The following is a 24,292-nucleotide window of genomic DNA, read 5'->3' as shown; positions in this document are numbered from 1 at the left end:
TGAATGGAGTGGACAAACCCTCGCTGTTCTCCTCGACCGCGAAGTACTTTGACATATTTACGACCTCAGAATTGACGTTTCTTCCAACAAGCGCGTTAAGGCTGTATTATTGTCTAATGGTCCATCCAAAAAGCACTAGGGTTAGGTGACCATAATAATAGCCAAGCATCTGTTAAGAACGATTAAACTTAAAGCGTCGACCTGTTTTATATATAGTACATTAATGTATATGGAACTGGTGCATACGAAAGAGGGGGGAGTTTTGCCTCTTCATTCAAGAAAACCAAGAAATACCAGTGCACTAACTACAAATATTGTGCGGTGGTTTCTAAGAAAGAAGAAAAGTCTGGAAAGTTCAGCTGAAGAGAGCTTTGAGGCGCGCCGTTAGTGTGAATGACACGAGCTTTGCTGGAGAGCCGCTGGTTCGTGACGCACGGGTGACCATTGAGCTACGCGAGGTGCTCAGTATCAGTTCAGTTCAGCTCGGAAACACCGGAGAGCGAGAAGTACGCTAGTAATGTTGGGCTCAGAGGACCACGGAGAGACTCGCAAACGAAAGGGCACCGGTAAGCGCTCTTTTCATTCACTACACTTCCATTATGACTGTCGGTTTAGATTGAAACGGCAGGTGTTTGACCAAACCGAAAGGAGGATAAGTTTGAATGCGCGAGTGACGCGCTGTCAGGCGAAGAAATGATTTATATCCCTGTTATCAAATACCGGCTGTAATTAACTTATCTTGCAAGAATGTTAAAACAGTGTATAATAGAGTATAAGGGAGATATTGTTAAAAGAATTATTTTGAATTTGAAAGCAGTTTTGTCCTTTTTCGCCGAGCTCTGTGATGAAGCACTGCTACTAAGTCATGTTTACTTTGCTGTCAAAACAGGCAATATTCTTCTGGCATCCTGAAAATGGATGAAACTTCAGTGAAATGCTGTGTGAGAGCTCATTGCTTCAGACAAGCAGTATTACCCCGTCATGATGAATGTGCCTTGACATTTATCATATTTTTCAGTTCATTGATTTTAGTACAAGCACATTAAGGGGAAATGGAGGGAGGGTTTTCATAACTTGGAAAAGTATAACCTGTAGTTTTTTTATATGTTAAATTCTCTGACCGTATTGTAGTTTATTGTATTTAAACTATATTAGCTGCCTTGTGTGTGTTTTAATGAAAACATTTAGGATAAAGCAAACAAATTCCATTCCATTCCAGTCCTTAAGTGTGACATATTGGTTTGTTTGCTGCGCTGCAAATCTGACGTACATGTCATTTTGCAAAAGATGACCCACCGGCTGTTTAAAGACTTGTCCTAAAAATTACAACATGATTATTTCATCAGGCTCTGTATTAAATGTGCTGAAAACTGGAGTTGCACTTCTTGTCCTGTTTGAAATATCCATCAGGATGTGCTACCAACATGGTTGTAAGATGAAACTAATTCCCAACCCTACCTCAACCCCTAAAAAAAATACATTAGGAGGATACGTAAAGTGTGGGTAGGTCATCCTAGAGATAAGTTTGATTCACTCATTTAATGTGAACTGTTGCTTGCATGTTTTCTTTCTTATTTTGGGTTGAATTGGCATCCGGTAGATACACAGTCCACTTTCTAAGAGTAAAAACAGGATTTAAATATAATCTTTGTCGTTTTTGAGTGCCGAATGACTCTCAGTCTTGCTATTTAATCTTATTTAGATGAAGTTTGGCTTAGAAATGTTCACTTTTAGAGAGATGCCCATGCTTTAATGTATCCCCTTTACATTTCAAACCTTTCCTTCGCTCGTTATCTTTAATCATAATTTGAAATCGCTGAACACCAATTTTCCGCATTTCACAGTGGGAGAGTGAAAGCCCGTTCTGCATCGCATAGCAGGTGTGCGGATCAGAGATGCTCATCTGTCTCTAGAGGCGATATGAGAGATGATGCATGGACTCAGCCAGTCTATTTGTCCACTCCGACGGTTCTGATATTGACAAATGAAGACCATTTTTAAAATGTATTCAGTGCCTTTATTTTCTTGGTTTTTCCCCCTTTCATTATGTGTGAAACATAGGAAGTGTATTGCAATGTCTGTCATGGGTGTGTTAAAAATAAAGGGTTTTTTGAATAGCTTTGTTACATGTGAGGAAGGAAACTGCTTACAGTTTAAAGCAGCGCTTGGCCTATTTCAAGCACAGACTTTTTGAAGAACACAATACTCTAAATAACATAAAACACCTCTTCTCCTCGAGCTGCATGACTCCTGAATGCCTCTTTGTGATCTAAGAGAGGAAGTGCTTGATTCTATAGGCCCAAGGCCATTGCTTCAAGGTGAACACTAAGAAGATGATTAAGGATTTTTGCTCTGCATTAAAGTGGAGCATATACACTCAAATAATCAATGTGTAATTTACTCTCAAGGTTTTATTATATCGATTCTCAACGTTTTTTTTAAACAAACCACTTTCCCACTCCACGGCGAGTGATGTTGGTCTTGACATACTGGATGTCTGTGCTCTTCTTGTGTTCTGAACAGGCGCTGTGTCCAGCGGTGCAAACAGATAAATCATACCGGAAAGAAATGCGCTCAACTTGGGCAGGACGATGTTGACTGCCTTTTTTTGCAGTGCAACACATTTTGCTTTCTCCTCTTCTGCAGATTCAGTCTTGCTACCTGTCTCAGTTATAAAGTAGGACTGATAGGACTAAACACAAATACGCTTTTAGAAGCACTGATTTGTTGGCAGGGGGTTATAATGTTCAATTTCCAGTAGGTATACAGACCACACAAGTGCTGCTGTGTAGAGAATGCCAGCTATCAGGATACCGTGAAGAGGCAGCCGTTGATTCTCTTGGCAGTACAGACTCGTGGAAAGGCTTGATTTTCTCGTAATATCAGTGTATAACACTGGAGATTTGATAACAGATTCATATATTTTGGCAATATATCATTAGTATACTTATTTATGTTTAGACATTCTGCCTGCAGAATCTTTTTAAAGGATTTAGATGCAGTACATCTATCATTATCTTCATTCAGGTAATATTAAAAGGGGCTGCACATCAAAAAATATTACAGTCTGCACTGATCGTTCTCCTACTTGCGGACAGTAAATCATTGCACAGTTTCATGGCTTCTTTTTCACAACAGATGTTTGGTTGATTGGTTAGAGAAAACATTTAATTTCTAACCATTTAATAGAAAAAGGCACGTAACCATATACTTGCCTCACATACAGCATACTGTAAATTTCATTCCTCCATTCTTTTGTTACTTTTATGTTAATATAAATGGCTAGTATTTAAGTGCTGTTTTGTCTAAATAAATTAAAGTGCTAAATTACTAAAGTACATTTTACTAAATTACTAAAGTAACATTACACACAAAACACTGAAAACTAAATTAATTACTCTAAACGCTGCAATGCTTTGGAATTTATGCATTATAGCACTATTGAACCTTATATTATGAGCTGTATGAAAATATTCATTTACAGAACTGCCAAAGATTACATTTGACAGTTATTAAATTATTAGTGTTTTTAAAGGTTTATTTTCACTGAGAAATAAATGACAGCAAAGAAAATATAAAAATAAGGGAAAAGAGCATGCACACCCTAGGGAAAAACAAATATACCAAAATGTATTTTAAATATAATTATTTCATGCCAAGTATACAAATACATTCACATATTTATGTACTTAAAGGGGTGCTATTATGCTTTTTCACTTGTTGAACTTTAGTCAGTGTGTGGTGTGTATGTTCGGGCATAAAAAAGATTTCAAATTTCAAAGATATTTAGTTTGGACTACAACGTTTGTTTTCTGCATGCAATGATGTCACAACGCGGTCTATTAGAATATCATTAAATGAAATCCCGCCCACGGGAATTCAAATTGTTGGAGGGAGGGTAGGGACGAGGGGGGGGATTAGCTTAACTTTAGCGATTCAGTGCGGAGAACCACTTCAACGAGCCGCAGCATGGCGGGTATAAACACAAGCATTGACTAAAGTGGCCGCTTCAGAGCTTTAACACACCGCAGACGTGTGCAGTACAGGGGGTCGAAACACATGCTACTCCGTTTGCCACGTCGGAGCCGTAATGTGCCGCAGACGTGTGCAGTGTGTGGTAAAAGATTTATTCATCATACAGTGTAGATAGCTTTACTTATAACGCAAGTGTTTTTTAAAATGCATAAACGTGCACTACCATAAGCTAGGCTAATCAGTGATGATGTTCTGTGATAATGTTAGGCTGCTTTTAGCCTTATGCTGGAGCTGGTTTCGGGCAATGAAAATAAGTATGTAAATAATTAAATACATTAGCATAGTAATCATGTATTGGTGATCTCGCAGGCTGATGACAGGACCCAACACTATTATTATTTACTCACCCTCCATGCATCTTAGGTGTATATGACTTCCTTCTTGCAGACAAATCCAATCGGAGTTATATTAAAATTTATCCTGGCACTCCCAAGCTTTGGCATAGATGGGTGTTTCTCCTCATCAGTCCAAAACTAGGCATCCAAAGTCCAATAATATGCATCCATCCATAATAAAAAGTGCCTCACATGGCTCTGGGGGGTTAATAAAGGCCTCCCTTATATATCGATTTAATGCATTTTTGTAAGAAAAATATCCATATTTAAAACATAAGAATCACTTTAATCTAGCTTGCGCTAACAGTTGTACACGGAACTTGCTTTTTTGAAAACTAGAAACTAATCGAGCCATATGTGCCAGGCTGGGAGAAATGTATTGTAATAATGTAAATTATGTTAAAAAATAATGAACCACCAAGCATGAAAGCATGTTCTAGTACACCCCCAAAACAAAATCAAGACTTTGTAAAAGAGCATAATAGGACCCCTTTAATAAAAAATACCCTGCAATTGTACTTTTAGTACACTAAACCGGTATACTTAAAGTCTGCTAAACTGGAACAACTAATTTTGTACTTAAAGGGATAGTTCACCCAAAAATGAAAATTAGCCCATTATTTACTCACTCTCAAGTCATCCTAGGTGTATATGACTTCCTTCTTTCAGATGAATCCAATCAGAGTTATATTAATAAAAATGTACTGGCTCTTTATAATGGCAATAGGTGGGTGTTTCTCTTCAACAGGTCACACGGCTCACACAGCTATGAGGGGTGAATAAAGGCATCCTGTAGCGAAATCAATGCATTTTTGTAAAAAAAATATCCATATTTAAAATGCAATAATCACTTTATTCTAGCTTGCGCTCACTGTTGGACACGGAAGCAGCTCTGGGCGGATGCCATGCTTCCTTTGCTCTTGTAAACAAACGTTGGTTTTCACAAGACTCACAGGTGCATTCGCAACGCTGACATCCTACGTCATCTGGCCAGACCGGCTTCCGTTTACAACAGTGAGTTCAAGCTAGATTAAAGTGATTAGTGTGTTTTAAATATGGATATTTTTCCTACAAAAACACATTGATTCGCTACAGCCTACTTTTATTCACCCCCAGGGGCCATGTTTTTATTAGCACTTTCTATTATGGATGGATGCCCTTTATTGCACTTGTTTTGACCTGCTGAGGAGAAACACCCACCTATTGCCATGATAAAGCTTGAAAGAGCCAGGAAATTTTTTAATAGAACTCTGATTGAATTCGTCTGAAAGAAGGAAAGAAGGAAGTCATATACGCCTAGGATGTCGTTAGGGTGAGTTGTGTGTATTGTACATTGTGCACAGGTAGTATTCCCAATAAAGTTTAATTATAATTTTTATATCCGTATGTCTTGAGTGATAAGTTAGTTAATATGTTAATAGATTTGAACTATATTAAGTATGAAATAATTGTATTTTAAATATATTACTTTTTACTAGGGCAATTAAATACTGTATTAAATATCGGTCGGCATATATCCAGTAATGAACATTATCAATCAACTTAAGACATATATTCATGCTTATAAGTACAAAGAGTCTTTTTACTGTTTTTGTTAGCTTGTTTGATTGAGCAAAGATTAATAATCCGGTTTACACCAGTTTTTTTTAGTCCAACATCTACTCTGGGAAAGTTGCCAGTATCACTGCATGAGTATTTACCTTCTCAGTAGGTATGAAAACGGTGTTGAATGTGATATCTATGAATGAAGTCCTCTTTCTAAACCCATTCAACTTCTAATTACAGTGCACTTCCTGTGTCTGATGTTGTTTTTTGGCAAAAGTGAATGGAAGAGACCATGAAACAAAGAGTTTTAAGGCATAAATGAACAAAAGAAGGAGTGTTTACTATTTATCCATTTATTTTTAAACCCAGTTCTCCATTTATACTGATAAGATAAGAAACTTTTAGTAAACTGTCCTTTAAGTAAAAGGCTAAAAACTTTCAAGAACTTGTGTATTTTTTACGTTTTATGTAATATTATCTTTTAAGAAAATTAAAAATGTTATTGGGTTAGGTTTGGATTGTTACATTATACCAGCAGGACTCATGTTGGTGTCGAGTGAATGCAAATTGTCCATTGACAGCAGTGAAATGATAGTTTGTTTGAGGATCTTTAAAAATGGAAACTACAACATGATTGACAGAGGATGAATGACTGATGTGCTGTAACTAGTGTTACAGTCTTCCTGGTAGAATTAACACGTAAGCTTCCATTTCTACTTACACACTAATAAGAGGGACTAATAAGAGCTTCGACTATAGAGCAATAGTATGTGTATGTGTGTTTAGTTGTGTGGATGTGTTTCTAAGCTTTGAAGGGCATGAGGGTGATGACACCTGTTGCATAATAGCTCCACTGGAATGTAAACTGTTGGGCAGAATGCTTTGCTTTTAAATATAGGATTTTCTCTCTCTCATCACACTCTCTTAATCATTCATTGCCTCTTCAATCATTCTATTTTCATGGCAGTGAGTGAGCCGGTGACCGAGTGAGACAAGAGGTGAGAAACAAAGCGAGTGAATGAAATATTTGGAATACAAATGTAGGTTTACAGCACAAACAACACAAATTCATTTTTTACATTTTATGTTTAGTCATTTGACAGACTTTTTTATCCAAAGCGACAAATAAAATAGGAACAATGTAAGCAATTCATCATAAGAGGCAACCATATTTGTAGTGTGTGTTGCCAAGTTTCAAGCATAAACGTGAGCAGAAAGGTAGTTCGAGTTTTAATGCACTATAGACAGTAGTCAAAATGGGTGATTTAATTCTCACCCTCACTAGGTCAGGAAAAAGGTTACAAATTTGCCTAGACAGTTTTTGGTTTAAAGAAACTGGACAAACTTTAAATATGTACTTTTAAGAGGAAAAACAAAAGTATAGAACACTCCAAAAGTAAAGGAATATATTTTAATAATTTAATTTTTAATAATGTGCTGTTGTGTCATTCAAACTTTCAGATTTGTTTTGTTTAAAGATGCAGTTTTTACATCTCTGTTTTCCCGCAGCATTTCAAATAGCATCAATAAATATACTCAGCTGTTTGCCCAGCTAAACTGAGAATTTTAAGCAGGCATTTTATTGGACAGCCTGGGCTATTTAAATGAGCTGAGAGACATGTGACAGTATGTCTTAACTAGGTGTGACATATGTGATGTGTTGAAATTGAGATTTATACATCATTTATACATAAGCTTTTCATTGATGTATGGTTTGTTAGGATAGGACAATATTTGGTCGAGATGCAACTATTTGAAAATCTGGACTGCAAGAGTGCAAAAAATCAAAATATTGAGAAAATCACCTTTGAAGTTGTCCAAATGAAGTTCTTAGCAATGCATATTACTAATCAAAAATTAAGTTTTAAGATATTTACGGTAGGAAATATACAAAATATCTTCATGGAACATGATCTTTAATTAATATCCTAATGATTTTTGGCATAAAGGAAAAATCCCTAATTTTGACCCATACAGTGTATTGTTGGCTATTGCTATAAATATACCTGTGCGACTTAAGATTGGTTTTGTGGTCCAGGGTCATATATGTGGGTTTTTTTTTTTGTCCTAACCAGCCATAACAAGCAGTTGTTTCCTTTTTATTTGTGACTGCATGTTCAGTTGCTGTGCTTCCAGTAAGATATTAAAAATCCACCTCAAGATAATGAATGTTAAAAATAGGTTCTGATTGATTCAGATTGTTGTGCTGCGTCACGCAGTGTATTCTCTTTCAGTGTGAACAGATGAAATGCTTGTCGCTGGAATCTGGTTTGTACATGGTGTAGTATGATCACACTTGTATCCCTACACCTACGCTGTCCTGGTGGCTTTCATCACTTCAGAGCGGTCAAGTGAGACAGCCCCTGTCAGCTCTCTTTCCCCTCTCTCACTCTCTCTCTCTTTCTCCGTAGCCCCAGCTCTGTTCTTCTCACCCTCTGTTACGTTTTTTCCCTTGTGTATAAGCGTGTGTCCTTGTACACACGCTTCTGTGCCGTGTATGCTATGGTGTCTGACAGCTGTCTAGGCCCCAAGGGCACGCAACCTGCCCTTTTCTGAAGCATGCCTTTAGCGCCCCCTCATCACGCTGTCTGTGCTCCCCGCCAGTGAGTGCTCACCTCTCGGCTGCGGTCAGCGGGAACTGGCTTCTTCTCAGCGGGGGCCCAGAGGTCTCGAGGGTTAATGTTTCAGCATTGTGACCTCTCTCATTTCTCATCACCTGACAGCCGGTGGCTACCGCTGCCTTTCTCTTCCCTACAGTACAGGACACATACATGTGGAGGTACAGATGAAATAGCCTGTGTATATTTAAGCATTTGAGATGTCTACACATATAGATTATAGATGTATAATGAGTGTCAGGAACTGTGAGAAATATTTGGATCCTACAAAAGGACAACATCTACACACTCACACACATACAGTGTGATTCTAGTTACTACTCTTGTTTTCAGTGCTCTAATGGTTTAAGGTTCTCATTCTCTGTGGTTGGTTGTGACCCAAAAATGAGCCTAAAAAAGTTTATATTTAAAATATATTTGTGAATATATTTGTGTGTATATATTGCTGTTTTTCCTTGACACATTTATAATTATTATATCTGCAGCTTTTTTTTGTGCAGTTGAGCGCTTATTGAGCTATGTAGGCATAATGCTTACTAATGCTTAAAATAGCTACTAGTTTTTGGCGCCAATAGCCTTGTGGTTAGTGCGCCGACATATAGCACAGTTGTGCTCATGGCGACCCGAGTTCGAATCCCGTCTCGAGGTCCTTTGTGATCCTGTTCCCCTCTCTCTGCCTAGTATTTTCCGGTCATCTCTCTACTGTCCTGTCCATTAAAGGCACAAAAATGCCCAAAAATATAACCTTAAAAAAAAAAAAAAAAAGTTGACCAGAAAAATCTTTAGTCGAGGGCAGCCCTATAAGTATCTTCTGGAATTTGCAGCTGGTTCTACAGTTGAACATGAATACATTTTCCACAATTAGATGGCGACAAGAGAGTCAGTAGTAAAAACTTTTGTATTGAAAGAGACTGAAATAGGGTTGTAAACAAGGAAGTTTTTACTTTCAACAACACTTAAGACATAAGACGCAGCTAGCAAATGCACGGAAATCACCCTTAACAGTTGAAAGGAAAAAATACGGCAACTATATCTCTTTTCTCAGCGGACTTTCAAACTAATGTTTTATTGTGAATATGAGATTGAGCTGAAGAACAAATGCTGTATCAGATGCAGGTAATCACACTCGCTCAGTCCATCTCTCTCTCATAATAGCTTTACATAATAATTTAATGAAGTGACTTTCTTTCTTTACTAGTTCTAAAGTGACGTTTTCTAATTAGTAACGGAGGCTTGGGCTCAAACTGAGATTTGAATCTGTGATGGAAGGAAGGATTTCGCACAAAATAGGATTTTTTTAAAGACACTCCGTTGTCTCTTTTTTTATTTACCCACTTGCCATCAAGCTGTTGTATAAACGCAATATCACACACATAGCTGTGCGGTATGGCTTGATATCAGTACGTTTTGATTACCTACGGCACTTGGCCTGTGGCCAAAATCACAGCCGTGCCAATATACAGCCATATCTCACGGCTACTCATATGATATTGCTCGTACATAGGCTGCTGAAATCATTCAGATCATTTTTTTCTCAGATTTGTTATTTTTTTCTATTCAGCCTGTGTCATGTAAATACATGTACATGCATGTGGTCATTGCCAGTAATTGTAATTTGATTTTAAGTACCTTTTTATTTCTATAACTACTGCAACAAATAATTTTAGTACTAACTTATGTCATAATTTGATGTCCAGTGTAAAATCTGGGTCCAGCAATGAAACTATTTGAGAATCTCTGGCCTGCTCAGTGCCACAGAGAGGTTTTGTCCTGGTCAACAGGGAGCCAACAAACACTCTGTGAACAGAGGTGGAGTGTGTAGAAACAGGTTGGCATTTTTCTTCCCAGGCACCTTCAAGCCTGTCTAACATAAATGAGGGCACTGTTTGCCTTTTAGCAAGGAGCAGAGTGTTTTTATTTGGGTGTAGTGTGCGTTGAGTGTGTGTGTATGCGTGTGTAAGTACCAGCAGCTTTTTTCTCAAAGAACGAGTGGGGTGTTAAGCAGCCACTCCTTCTCATAAAAGTGTTTCAAGGTGAGCCTGTAAATGCCAAGCAGACACCACGAAAGTAGATATCTGGAAAAAAAAAGGGTTCACCCTTGAGAGGTTTCACATCTGAAGCTGAGTTAAGTATCAGAATGAAAAAATAGATACTTTTAATAATGCTAAAGGTGTACCATGCACTTCCCTTTTACTTAATTTTTATAGTCGACATTTTTTAGTCTAAAATATTAATTATTCTTCCTCACAGTTTTTTGCTCACAATTTATTCAGCTTGAATGGTTTAACATTAAACTTTGTTTTGTAGATGATTTCAGGTCTGCTGTCTAATTTGGTCTTTGTAAACTTTATCGCTTTTAAATTATTAAAAAGTGAAGTTATGGTAAAATCTTCTATTAAAAGTGATAGTTCACCCAAAAATTAAAATTACCCCATGATTAACTCGCCCTCAAGTCATCCTAAGTGTTTATGACTTTCTTGTTTTCAGATGAATACAATCTGAGTTGTATTTTAAAATGTCCTGGCTCTTTCAAGCTTTATAATAGCAGTGAATGGCTGTTGATTTTTTGAAGTCCAATAAAGTGCATCCATCCATCATAAAAAGTGCTTCACACAGCTCAGAGGGATTACTAAAGGCCTTCAGTGATTCGATGCATTTGTGTAAGAAAAATATCCATATTAAAAACTATAAACCGTGAACGTGAATCGAACCATGAATCATGTATGCACGTATGACAGTTGGTGAAAGCTAGAGATTACGGTTTATAAAGTTTTAAATATGGATGTTTTTCTTATGCAAACACATTGATTCACTTCAGAAGGCTTTTATTAACCGTCTGGAGCCATGTGGAGTACTTTTTTATGATGGATGGATGCACTTTATTGGACTTCAAAAAATCAACAGCCATTTACTGCCATTATAAAGTTTGGAAGAGCCATGATGTTTTTTTAATATAACTCCAACTGTGTTTGTCTGAAAGAAAAAAGTCATATACACTTAGGATGGCTTGATGGTGAGTAAATCATGGTCTAATTTAAATTTTTGGGTGAACTGTCCCTTTAACATGCATTGTTAGAATGTTCACATTTCAAACTGTAACCAACAGAAATGACATCATTGTAATATTTGCATACTGTGTTGCAATTGGTCTTCTTTCTTGAATTTACCTGTCTACTGAATTGTTTTTGGTCTTTTATTCCTTGCATCTATTTTACCACCCATAATCGCCTTTAGATGGCAGAGAAGCTGTGTTATGTGTTGTTTTGCATATGCCACTAAAGTGTCATGACACATTTCAAGTGTTTTTGTGACTGATAAGGATTTTGTTCTTTGTAACTCTATCACCACTGCTATGCAGAAATAAGTGTAACCATTAGATGATGTTTAGTGAGCTACATTGTTGTCTTAAATAACAACAAGCAGATGTTGAGCTGCAAGGCAAACTTTCATTTGAACTGTCTCTTAGTAGAGTGAGCTTTGGAGACAGACATAATGCTTGTGTGTATGTAACACGTATGTGTGTGTGATTGAAATATATGGAGAAAATGCATCATAGTAAATGAAACTGGCACAAATACCCAGCATCCCTGCGGATTGAGAGAAATGATAGGTGTTAGTCAGTTGCATCAGACAGGATTATTTTTATCCCAAACACACACAGTCATTTGGGAGTATCGATCCAAGATGCTTCTGCCATGGTTAAGAGGCTCTCATTTAAACTTCAAAACCAGCTGTATTAGCATGTCGAAGCACTCTCTGATGGCATCAATACTCTTCTGATGTTCGGATGAATGTGTGTGTGTTGGAGAGGAAGAGACTGACAGAAAACCAGAGGCTGATTGCAGTAGAGGTGATTTAGTTGTGCCATGATCAAAGAGCATCTTGAACCTCCCAATTTGCTGCAGTTTTGTTGCATCCTTCCATCTTCAGGTCCTCCTGTATGAACCTCCAAACTAACCCCTCTTCCTCTCTAATGGCTTACAGCGAGCGCTGCTCTGATTAAAGCTGAGATTATGGGGCTGAGTGTTCTGCACTCACACTAATCCCTCCCCATGCTTTCTATGAGTGTTACTCTCACTGATGTCATCATGCATGTGTAATCACTCTTTCTACATCTGTGTTCACCTGCACATACATATTTAGAACAATAAATATAAATATCAATAGAACAATATCCATGTGTTGATGCATGGATGGAAGGAAAGTTGGATAGATAAACAATGTAGGCTGTTATGGCAGTAGCGTATTCCCATAACATTAGTTACATATTCAGAGTAGCCTTTAGCATCATTTGTAGTACAAAAATAAAACAACGCCACAAAAGTCTATAGTATTACAAAAAGTGTTTAAATCACTTGTTTTTTGAAAGAAACATCATCCAACATTGACACCAGCAGGTAAAGTTACAGCGAGAGTCCGCGTCTCTCTCGCCTCCCACTGAGTTGTAACAGACCGCCTAAAGCGTGTGGTGAGTTTGGTGGGGGGTAATTGAGAATGAATGGGGAAAGTCACGTGGGAAAAGGCAGTGCCTCCACTGCATTATGATTGGATATGACTGTTCAGCTGTGATTGGGTTATGTGATAAATCCTGCCTCTTGTGTTCATGTGCTTTCGCGAATCAATATGAATGAACAATATAATGCCGTTAATGGGAAGATTAATTTAGAAAAGTAAGCAAACAACTCACACACTTAGATATAACCGCATTGTTACATCAGACTAAGACTTAAAGGGGTCATCGGATGCTAAGTTCACTTTTACATGTTGTTTGAACATTAATGTGTGTTGGCAGTGTATGTACAAATCTACCCTATAATGATAAAAATCCATGTAGTGTTTTTTAATTAATCTGTAAAAATAATATCCCCTTTTTCAAATCGAGCCGTTCTCAGACGCCTGTCGTTGTGGCGTCACACCCACAGAGGCCACTCCCACGATAGTTGATTGACATGAGCGATTTACCTTAGATCAGTTGTAACAGTCCAACCTCCATGTTTTGATGCCGGAGCAGGGATGTAAGTTAGACAAGAATATCTCCGATTGAGCGATTGAGGTGTTGTGTTGCTGGATGTAATAATGAACGTAGTGGTCATCATTTACTTCTGACATCTGAGCATCTGAAGATGCAGTACATTACGTTTGTTTGCGAAGGGAATGATTTTTGCAGAGCTTATTTTGGCAAGGTAAAAAGGGTGTTGTTTTACACAACCATTGAGAATTTTTAAACAAAGTATATTATAGACTTTTCATTAAGACTCTGAAGAATCATATCAACTTGTGGAAAATGGGCATCCAATGACCCCTTTAAAATGGCATGAGAACACGATCTGTGGGAGTAATTAGCTTGGTGAAATTTAAAGTAAATCTGTGTCTGTGACCAATATTTACCAAGCTTTGATGGCTGATGATCTGGGAAATTCAAAAATAGTAAAAAAATTAACTATTAAAAGCAATAGCCGAACATGAGATCACAAATAAAATATATTGTTTACATTGTTACTGCCCTGAGTTATTATAATAAATGTAAAATACCTAAAAACACTAACTTGATGAGATTCATACCTGGCTTTAATAAACAGAATATTGATTATGTTGTTAAAAATATGAAATAGAATTGTTTTTCTGATTTGAAAAAAAAGGAAAAAAATTGCCTCCTCTTTTCAGAATATCACTGCACACCACTGAGATTTAAAAGAGGTATTTTCTTTTAAAATGTAATTCATTCATATGATGGCAAGGCTGAATTTTTGCAGCCATTACTTCAGTCTTCAGTGTCACATGGCCCTTCAGAAATAATTCTGATATTTCTGATATTTTGATATCTTTTCTCTTATAATCGCAGTTGAAAATGGTTGTGGAAACTGTATAAGAGATTTTTTTCCTCTCATTCTTGGATGAATAGAATATAGAAAGTACCAGCGTTAATTTGAAATATAAATCTTTTGTAACATATACTGTTACTTTTGATCAGTTTAATAAGTTTTCTTTTAACCCCAAACTTTTGAATAGTAAATTGTGTATTTATTCATACATACATTATATGTGTTTAGTGGTGTGTGTATTTATAGGATGTGAGTATGTGAGCTCATAAGCCTGCTAGCAAAATGGTACTGTTTCAGCTCTTTCAGTTCAAGAGTCAATCCCCTTGATACTGTGACTGGATTATTTGAATTTTGACATTATTTCTACCTTTTTTCTTCTTCTAAAAACATTGAGATGTTATTTTAAACTCTGTATGAAGAAGGTAGCTGCTATTTATGCTTAAACAGTAGTAGATATGGTTTGCACCAAGTACTGTATAAATAGTGTTGTTTACACTAGGTGCAAATAGCAGTAGACACTATTCATGCAAAGTGTAAATAGAACTGATATGCTATTTGTACTAAGGGCAGATTGTCTGAGCAGTAGTGGGTGAAGTTAGCGAAAATAGCCTCTGCCAGAAAGTCTGACTATTTGCCCTTAATGTAAACTGACTTTTTTATGTAATTATCTGTTGATATTATAGTAATTATTTTTCATCTTGCCTTGTTATTGTTGACAAAATCAAAGTCCTGCGACATATGAAACAACAAAGAGGCACAGAAAACCTCAAAACTTTGAAGTGTTTGTGTGTGTATTTGAGGTGCTGCGGTGGGAAGCATTAATGAGGCTCTCAAGGACAAAACACACCCCTGCTCCTCCAGGTCTCCTCGTGTGACCCTAACCCACTCCCATCTCCACCTCAGGCGGCATGCCTGTGAGAGCGAGAGTCCCTCTGGCGTCCAGGAGCTCTGAATGGCTCTGGAGGAGATGGTGACGTCTGGACCAGGCTGACTCACGCTGAGGAGGCAGACTCTTGACTTTATATCCCCTTATCTCTCTGTTTCTCTTCCTCTCTCCATCTATTTTTACTTTTCTTTGTGTCTCTGTATCTCCTGATCTATTTCTCCTAGTGGCTTGAGTCAGAGTTCCTAGCAGGGGAGCACGCAGAACCGCGGATATGGGTTTCACGGAAAGGTGAAATTGCGTTTTCTATCAGCTTTTTTTTTGCAGGGGTTTAGTGATGTTGGTACATAGCAATGAGGAATCCACAGTGGGTGATTAAAGATTGAGCTGCAACACTGAGTGATTCATACTCTGAGCAGGAGAGCTGCTCTGAATGTTCACATCAGCTCATGAGAGGTGTGGATGAATAGGTACTTGTGTGCGTGTGTGTGTTTCTGCTTTAGTGGGATGTTACTGGTGCGTGTGTTTGGTCAGTGAGTGAACTTTCCCTTCACCTGATGATAAAATATTCCCTTTGCTCATGTAGCACACACATAGAGCCAACACTTAGAACAAGACCACACTGTGTGTGTGTTCATGTGTGTGTTTGTGTTGTAGATGGCAATCTGGGTTTGGTGCGGAGGAGGTATGGGTGCAGGGGATGAGGGGGTGGAATACAGTGGAGCTCTGTACCTACCCAAACAAACACACACACACACACACACACACACACACAGAGTATATCTATACTTAGCAAAATGAGGATATTCTACCAATCCAAAACATTTTGTAATTAAAATAATAATAATAATAAAAATAGAAAATAGTATAGAAATAATACCAATACATTTTTACATTTTTTTTATGTGATATGCTGATTATTTATGGATTTTTATTGGGTTTTTTGGATATATCTTGGCCAATATTGGATATTTAGATTTGCATGCTCTTTTTGTTTTTACATGTACTGTAGATTGCTTTTGCTGTAATCTGATGCTCATTTAAAGGAGACCTATTATGGGAGTCTGCTGCTTCCCGCCCCCTTTTCTTGAATAAAACAGTGCCTTTACTTAGTGTTGCCAAGTCTGCAGTTTTCCCGCGAATTGGGCTACTTTAACACTGTTGCCGCGGGTTGTTTTTGATGTCCGCGGGTTAAAAGAGAAGTCCACTTCCAGAACAAAAAATTACAGATAATGTACTCACCCCCTTGTCATCCAATATGTTCATGTTATTCTTTCTTCAGCCGTAAAGAAATTATGTTTTCAGAAGAAAACATTTCAGGATTTTTCTCCATATAATGGACTGTTATGGTGCCCCGATTTTGAACTTACAAAATGTAGTTTAAATGCGGCTTCAAACGATCCCAAATGTGGTTGTAAAACGATCCCAGCCGAGGAAGAAGGGTCTTATCTAGCGAAACGATCAGTTATTTCCATTTAACAAATACAATTTAAATACTTTTTAATCTCAAATGCTTGCCTTGTCCTGCTCTCCTTGAACTCTATGTATTCTGATTCAAGACAGTTAGAGTATGTCGAAAAACTCCAAACGTATTTTCTCTCTCAACTTCAGAAATCATTTCAAAATCATCCTACATCACTGCAGAAGTACTGACACAGTCTTTGCAAAGTGAACATGCAAAGACGATCAAACACTCTTAACAAAAAAGGTAAAACAGTGATATAGGACGATTTTGAAGTTGAGGGAGAACATGAGATGGGAGTTTTTCGACATACCCTAACTGTCATGAACCGACCGAAAAAAAAAACAGTCCAGGCAGAGCGAGTCAAGATGAGCATTTGACATTAAAAAGTATATAAATTTTATTATTTTTTATGAAAATAACTGATCGTTATGCTAGATAAGGCCCTTCTTTCTCAGCTGGGATCGTTTACAACCGCATTTGGGATCGTTTGAAGCTGTATTTAAACTGCATTTTGGAAGTTCAAACTCGGGGCACCACATCAGTCCATTATATGGAGAAAAATCCTGAAATGTTTCCCTCAAAAAACATAATTTCTTTACGGCTGAAGAAAGAAAGATATGAACATCTTGGATGACAAGGGATGAGTACATTATCTGTCAATTTTTGTTCTGGAAGTGGACTTCTCCTTTAAAGCAACCCCAATTGGCAGGGGAACCCTGGCAAAGATTGTGTATTTTAACCCCCAGAACATGAGTTTTAACAGGGGACCCCCCTCTAAATGCGATTGGGCGGGTTTTGTTGTGAAAACCTGGCAACCCTGGCTTTACAGCTCGTACCTTAGATATTCTGTCAATAAACATCTGTTTGGTTTTGATGATCATGTCTATTGTGCTTAAATCATGCTTTTTAAAGTCATATCAGTTTAAACCAAGTTTTCTGAGCGCACACATCCGAAACACACACACAGAAAGCGACTGTCACATGGCATGTGAGTACTAAACTAAGTTCTCTTTCACATTTTATTGCGCTTAAACTGTCAAATACACACAAGTTTATTTAAAAAACACAAAGGAGTTACAAAAACAGTCGGTTATGTCTGTGAAGGTAAACAGCTGGGAAAGAAATCGCACGTTTATATTAGATTTGTGTGGCAGCAGAGTAATATACAGTAAATGAATCAATAAATCCACTGCTCTCTTGTCTCCTCTGAGGCTGCGACTCTAAATAGTGTTCTGTGCTTGTCTGTGCAGCCAAAAAAGAACAGTTAGCATGCTTTGCTCAAACTTTTGCCATGGCGTTAGAAATGGCACACCGCTGTGGCTTGCAAAAACAAAATGATGGTGCCATTGATGGAAACGTGCAGAATAAAGGATGGTAAGATCCGCTTTCTACATCACGGGGGGAGTGAAATCTGACACTTGTTTTTTGCATGCTTGCAGAAAAAGGCTTAACAAAACAAAGTTACTGGATTGTCCTTTTTCACATTTTCTAGGTTGGTAATCATTGGGGATTCAATTACAGCACTTAAACATGGAAAAAGAGATTTTAATATGTCAGATTTTCATATGTCACACAGTATAAAAACTAATAGCCCTGGTAAATGTAATCTTTAAATCTCAAAACAGATCTCAAAATTTTCTGTTTCTCCTACTGTACTGTATAATGTTGGGATATGTATGTTATTGATCTAAATAGTGCACGTCTCTAACATCACCAAGGGTTGAACGATCATGTAATAGGTCTCTTTTCTGTTTGACAAATATATTCTTTTACTCTTACCCACAGACATCCCCAAACGGATGTTTTGTCAGATTTTAATAACTTCGAGGGACAGCTTTTTCCATAGAGAGCTACGTAAACCCACACACATCTCTTGGCTTTCTTGGTTGTATGCACTTTCATACAAAATGCACTGATTTTGTGCACTGCACTAAAATTTCAACTGTTCTACCTCTCTCTCTCTTCATCCTTCTCTTCTTCTCTCATTCTATCCACCAGTGTACTTAAATAGCATCAGAATGGCCCATTAAATGCTCTTTTAATTATTCTTTCTGCCTGTCTTTGACCTTGGCACACATTATCTCCTTCAGTAAATTGTGACGTGTGATTCACTCCAAACACAGCTGATGGAAAGATGGCGCACAGTCTCAGCGCAGTCCTCCATCATTCTGTGAAAATGCAGATGACGCAGCACAACACGGTGATAGAACGAGTGGGTGTTGTTTGAACACACACACACACAAAAACAGTGATTCCCAGATTGCCACTGTTGTCCGTTGTCGTTGACAGCGAGGACAGTGTAGAATAGCTGTAACCTCCAGAGACTCCTCCAGCCCTCCATCCTATGCTTAGGCTCTCTGTCTATCTGTGTGCTTGTCTCCTTTGTCCTTTCTCTTTAAATGTTCTCTTTAACCTGGCCAAGTGAGCCACTTTTGCTGTTTACCCCCCACTGGTTTCCCTGAAGAGGAATATCTCACAGACGGGCGCATACACACACACACACACACACACGGCTCCTGTACCATTTCTCATTACTGACATTGTTGCTGCAGGTTCGAAACCGTGCCAGGCATAGTTGTTGTGACCTGTGCACACATACATAGTGAAAGTACCTGCAAAGTTACCTTCTGGGCAGAGGGAAGTATGTGTGATTATGAGCGGTCATTGCTCTGTGTTTGCCTTCAACCATCTATCTATCTATCTATCTATCTATCTATCTATCTATCTATCTATCTATCTATCTATCTATTCTTCTATCCATCTATCCATCTATCTTTCTGTCTAAAAATGTGTCAGTCCACTCTGACAGTTTTGTTGATCTGTCTGCATGTAAATGTCTCTTCTCATTTAGTGTTTTATTGGTAGCACCTCTGTCATTTAGAGTGCAATTTTGTTTCCTCTGCGGTACCACATTGTCACACTCGCCTCTGTGTGTAAGTGCCTGTGTAATGTCTTTGTGTGTGTTTGTGTGCGTCTCTGCAATTTACACAGACACCCTGATGAATATGTAATGTGTGAAAGAGCATGTAAACACATGCTGAGAGGGTGCCTGCATGTGAAATGGACAAAAATTATTCAGGGTTATAAGGATTCACCCTCCGTGCATTTGCGTGTGCAAGTGTGTCACAAATATAGGTTCATTAAAATATTTTGAGATGCTCAGTGTTGCGGAAAATGCAAGCAGGTGGGCAGACGTGACAAGTATGTGTGTGTGTGTGTGTGTGTGTGTGTGTCAGGGTGACTTGTGTCTCCTCATTGGGCACATGTCTCATCCTGACACCTGTTTGCTCCTAAACTGTTTTGGGTTGCCACGGCTCCTCTTGGGAGTCTGCTCACTACCAAAGCAGTTAAGCACCACAGGAATGTGGAGAACTCCCTCATCTCTCAGCAGACAATTCGTTACCCCTCCTTTTTTCCTGTTATTCATTTCATTCACTTTTTACTGTTTCTTTTAATGTGGAAAGTGTATGGCATAATGTGTGTGTGAGTATGTGTGTGCATAGCGGATGGCTAGAGTGTAACAACAATTACTTTTGCCCTCTGGGTCCAATTAACACCCCACAGTTTGACCCAGACTTTATCTCGTATGTATCAAAGCCAAACATGCGCACACGCACACACATACACACAGAGTTCCAAGGTGAGGTGACTCTTGCTCGCAATCTGTACTAAATTATTTAGCAGAATAAACAAGCTAACAAAGTAATGAATAAAAACTAAGATGAACAAGCTGATTTTCACAGACAATTTGACCCTGAGATATAGATAGATACATGTATTAACAGATGATTAAATAGGTGGATCGGTGGATTAATGGATGAATAGATGTATGGACAGATGACAAGAGGGACGGATGGATGGATAGACAGTTGAATAAATGGACGAATAGATGTATTGGCAGATGACTAAATAGAGAAACAGAGAGATGGAAGGACAGACGGACAGATGATGGATGGATGGATGGCTGGATGGATGGATGGAAAAATAAATGGATAAATAGATGATACATGGATGGATGTATAAATGGATGAATAGATGTATTGGAAGATGACTTGGCTGGATAAATGGATGGAAAAATTGTGGATGGATAGATGACTAAACAGACATTAGGATGGATGGATGGATGGATTGATGAATGAAAAAACTAAATGGATGGATAGATGACTAAATGGTTGACGGATGGATGGACTGTTAAGTAGATGGATTGATGGATGAATGGAAAAAATAAATAAATGGATAAATAGATGATAAATAGATGCTTGATGGATGGATTGATGGATTGATGGACTGTTAGGTAGATGAATGGACAGATGATTAGATGGATGGATGGAAAAATAAATGGCTAAGTAGATGACTAAACAGACATTTGGATGGATGGATGAATGACTGGATGGATGGATGGATGGATGGATGGATGGATGGATGGATGGATGGAAAAATAACTGGATAAATAGATACATTTGGATGGATGGATGGATGAATATATGTTTTGGAAGATGACTTGGATGGATAGATGGATGAATGAATGGAAAAATAAATGGATGGATAGATGACTAAACAGACATTAGGATGGATGATGGATGAATACATGTATTGGCAGATGACTAAGTAGAGGGATGATGGATGAATGGATGGACTGTTAGGTAGATGGATCGATGGATGAATGGAAAAAAATGGATAAATAGATGACTAAACATACATTTGGACTGTTGGGTATATGGATGGACAGAATAAATGGATGGATGAAAAATAAATGCTAAATAGATGACTAAACATACATTTGCCATGAATGATGACATTGATGACTTGGATGGATGGATGGATGGATGGACTGTTAGGTATATGGATGGACAGATGATAAGATGGATGGATGGAAAAATAAATGGCTAAATAGATGACTAAACAGACATTTGGATGCATGCATGGATGGATGTATGGATGGATGAATTAATAGTATTGACAAATGACTAAATAGAGGGATGGATGGATGGATGGATAGATGGACTGTTAGGTAGATGGATGGATAGATTGATTGATAAATAAATGGATAGATAGATGACTAAACAGACATTTGCATAGATGGATGGATGGATGAACAGATGAACAGATGTACTGATAGATGACTAAACAGATGGATGGATGGATATATACATGGATGAATAGGTGTTTTGATAGATGGCTAAAAAGTTGGATAGTTTGATATATGGATTGATAGACAGATGGATAGATGGATTAAAAGATGGTAAAACAGCCAGATGGATGGATGGATGGATGGATGGATGGGCAGACAGATGGATGTGCGAGTAGATGGATGACAGATAGATGGATAAAAAGATGAAGTTGTACTGAAGTGAAGAGAGAGTTGCCCCTATTCAGCCTGTCAGCTGGTGAGCTTAGCACAGTACAAGCTGGGTTTATACCCAATAACCTCTTCCGAACCTTCACACACACACACACACACAGGGGTGTTTTTAGTGATGCATATTTGTGCAGTCAAGTCATTTTTTCAGAATGAACTCCCGGTATACCACTCACAATCACACCTCTGTAGCTGAGCGAGTTCTGTGTAAATGTGTGCAGTTGTGCTATTCATTCTCTTTCACACAGCCCCACATTAGTGCTTGTGTTTGAAATGCATTCAGCTTTGTTTCTTGGTGTTGTTTGTATATTTACTGCTGCATTGCACAGGCTGTGGCCTACAAGTCAGAGCCCCCCCTGAGTAACCAGTCAAATTCAAATCAACACCTTTCAGTGTTTCTAAGCTGATGTATTCTAATGAGAGTGAACTCTGTGACCCAGAATGTCATGAAAGATCTGTATGTTGGCATGCCGTGTTTGCTTAATAAGTCTTAATGCACATAAAATAAACAGACAGCTATTTAAGAGATGACAGGGGCTCATGACGGGGTGCGATGATCAAGTGGCGCTGTGGTTAACCCGTGCCTGGAAATGTGGCCGGTCATTCCTGGAATGTGTGTTTGGTCTCTGAGCTTTAAGCCGCGCTGCATCCATAAAGGCTTTAAATAAAGTTTATTCGAAATGTGCCACTATGAACGATAATGGCAAACAGGAAGATCAACAACCATCTGTCTTTATCGCTTACCCATGCCTACAGTGTATGTTTGTGTTAGTCAGCCAATGAAATGATATAGTCCAGCTTGATTTATTAAGTGCATAGCAGTATGCATCTATCATTCGATCAGTCTGAGTGTGTGTTTGTGTGTGTCGTAACGTGGCAGGTGTATTTTCGTCATGATTGACAGGGTAATCAGGATGGATTAGGGCTAAAGTGAGTACAAATGTGATGGAAAACGTTTTTAGTTACACACTAAGCCCTCTGTTGTTTAATCTAACCCTCCTGCCCTCCACGCACACACACACACACACATGTACAGATGGAAGGAGTGAGAGGGGTTATTCAAAAGGCCGCTTCAGTTTGCCCTTAGTGTTAGTGACATCGAATCAACTTACTTGTTTGCTTTGGAAAGGCTTTGCTGTGTTTAAATGTGTGTGCAGCTGCAAATAGCCCACCTCACTATCCAAGCAACTCACACCATGCCAGCGTGTAAGGAGACATTTTTAAAAAGCATTCCTTGAGCTCACAAATTCAACTGATGGTAAAAGTCTACCCGGAATGCTGCTGCTGAGTAAGTGTAGTACAGTGTTTGATGATTATATTATGAAACTAGTCTGGTTGTGCTGGAATGGAGGTGGCCAGCTACCAAATCCATTCAAATCCCTGCACTTAATGGAGATAGAGCATCATTTTCTCTCCCCCTCCCTTCCTCCTACTCTGTTTCTCTTTTTTTATTTTACACGCTAACACACACACATTTATTTTTCTGTCACAGTGGGGATTTTCCATTGACTTCTATTATTTTTGTTCAAAGCTAATGATATTTTCATCCTCAAACCCTAAACCTGACACCCACAAACTGTTTACATTTTGATTTTTATTTATTTAGTCTGTCTATGTTGTTAGTTACATGATGTATCTCAATAAGATTGCTTCATAGATCCCCTCAGAGAAACTTTCCTTTCATGTGGTATAAGTTTATTGATTTTAAGATTGCATAGCTTAGATAATTTGGTACTGAAAAAAAATTAATGTGAAATGTTTGAGGTCATATTTAAATTTCTTTTGATTGTAGACAAATTGGAACTTAAAGGCATATTTCACCCAAAAATGAAAATTAACCCATTATTTACTCACCGTCCAGGCATCCTAGGTTTATATGACTTCCTTCTTTCAGAGGAATGCAATATTATATTCAATATATAAAAAATTATCCTGGCACTTCCAGGCATTAGAATGGCATGGGTGCATTTTTCTCTTCATCAGTTCAAAACAAATCCAATAAAGCGCATCCATCCATAATAAAATCTGCCTCACACAGCTCCGGGGGGTGAATAAAGGCCTCCTGTAGTGAATCGATGCGTTTTGGAAGAAAAATACCCATATTTACAACGTTATAATCCCTTTAATCTAGCTTGCTCCAACTGGTCATACACAGAAGCAGCTCAGGGCGGATGATGTAGGATGTCAGCATTGCGCATGCACCAGTCAGAAGTGACGAACGTGAACGCAC

At 38.1% G+C, this 24,292-nt stretch overlaps 1 protein-coding gene across 3 annotated transcripts in view; it reads left to right on the top strand.

Annotated features, from left to right (window-relative positions):
- The first annotated feature begins 349 nt into the window (after positions 1–349).
- Positions 350–24,292, top strand: part of znf385c (zinc finger protein 385C) — a 118,319-nt gene continuing 94,376 nt past the window's right edge. The window contains exon 1 of one of the 3 annotated variants that reach the window (XM_051097965.1): positions 350–566. In XM_051097965.1, the coding sequence (XP_050953922.1) occupies positions 518–566 (49 nt within the window). In that variant the 5' untranslated portion in view covers positions 350–517. The remainder of the gene's footprint in view (positions 567–24,292) is intronic. The other 2 variants (XM_051097947.1, XM_051097955.1) reach the window with 2 other exon arrangements.

This window comes from Labeo rohita, chromosome 3, assembly GCF_022985175.1.
Source record: "Labeo rohita strain BAU-BD-2019 chromosome 3, IGBB_LRoh.1.0, whole genome shotgun sequence".
NCBI classification, from domain to species: domain Eukaryota; kingdom Metazoa; phylum Chordata; class Actinopteri; order Cypriniformes; family Cyprinidae; genus Labeo; species Labeo rohita.
This window is presented reverse-complemented; position numbering and strand designations above follow the sequence as displayed.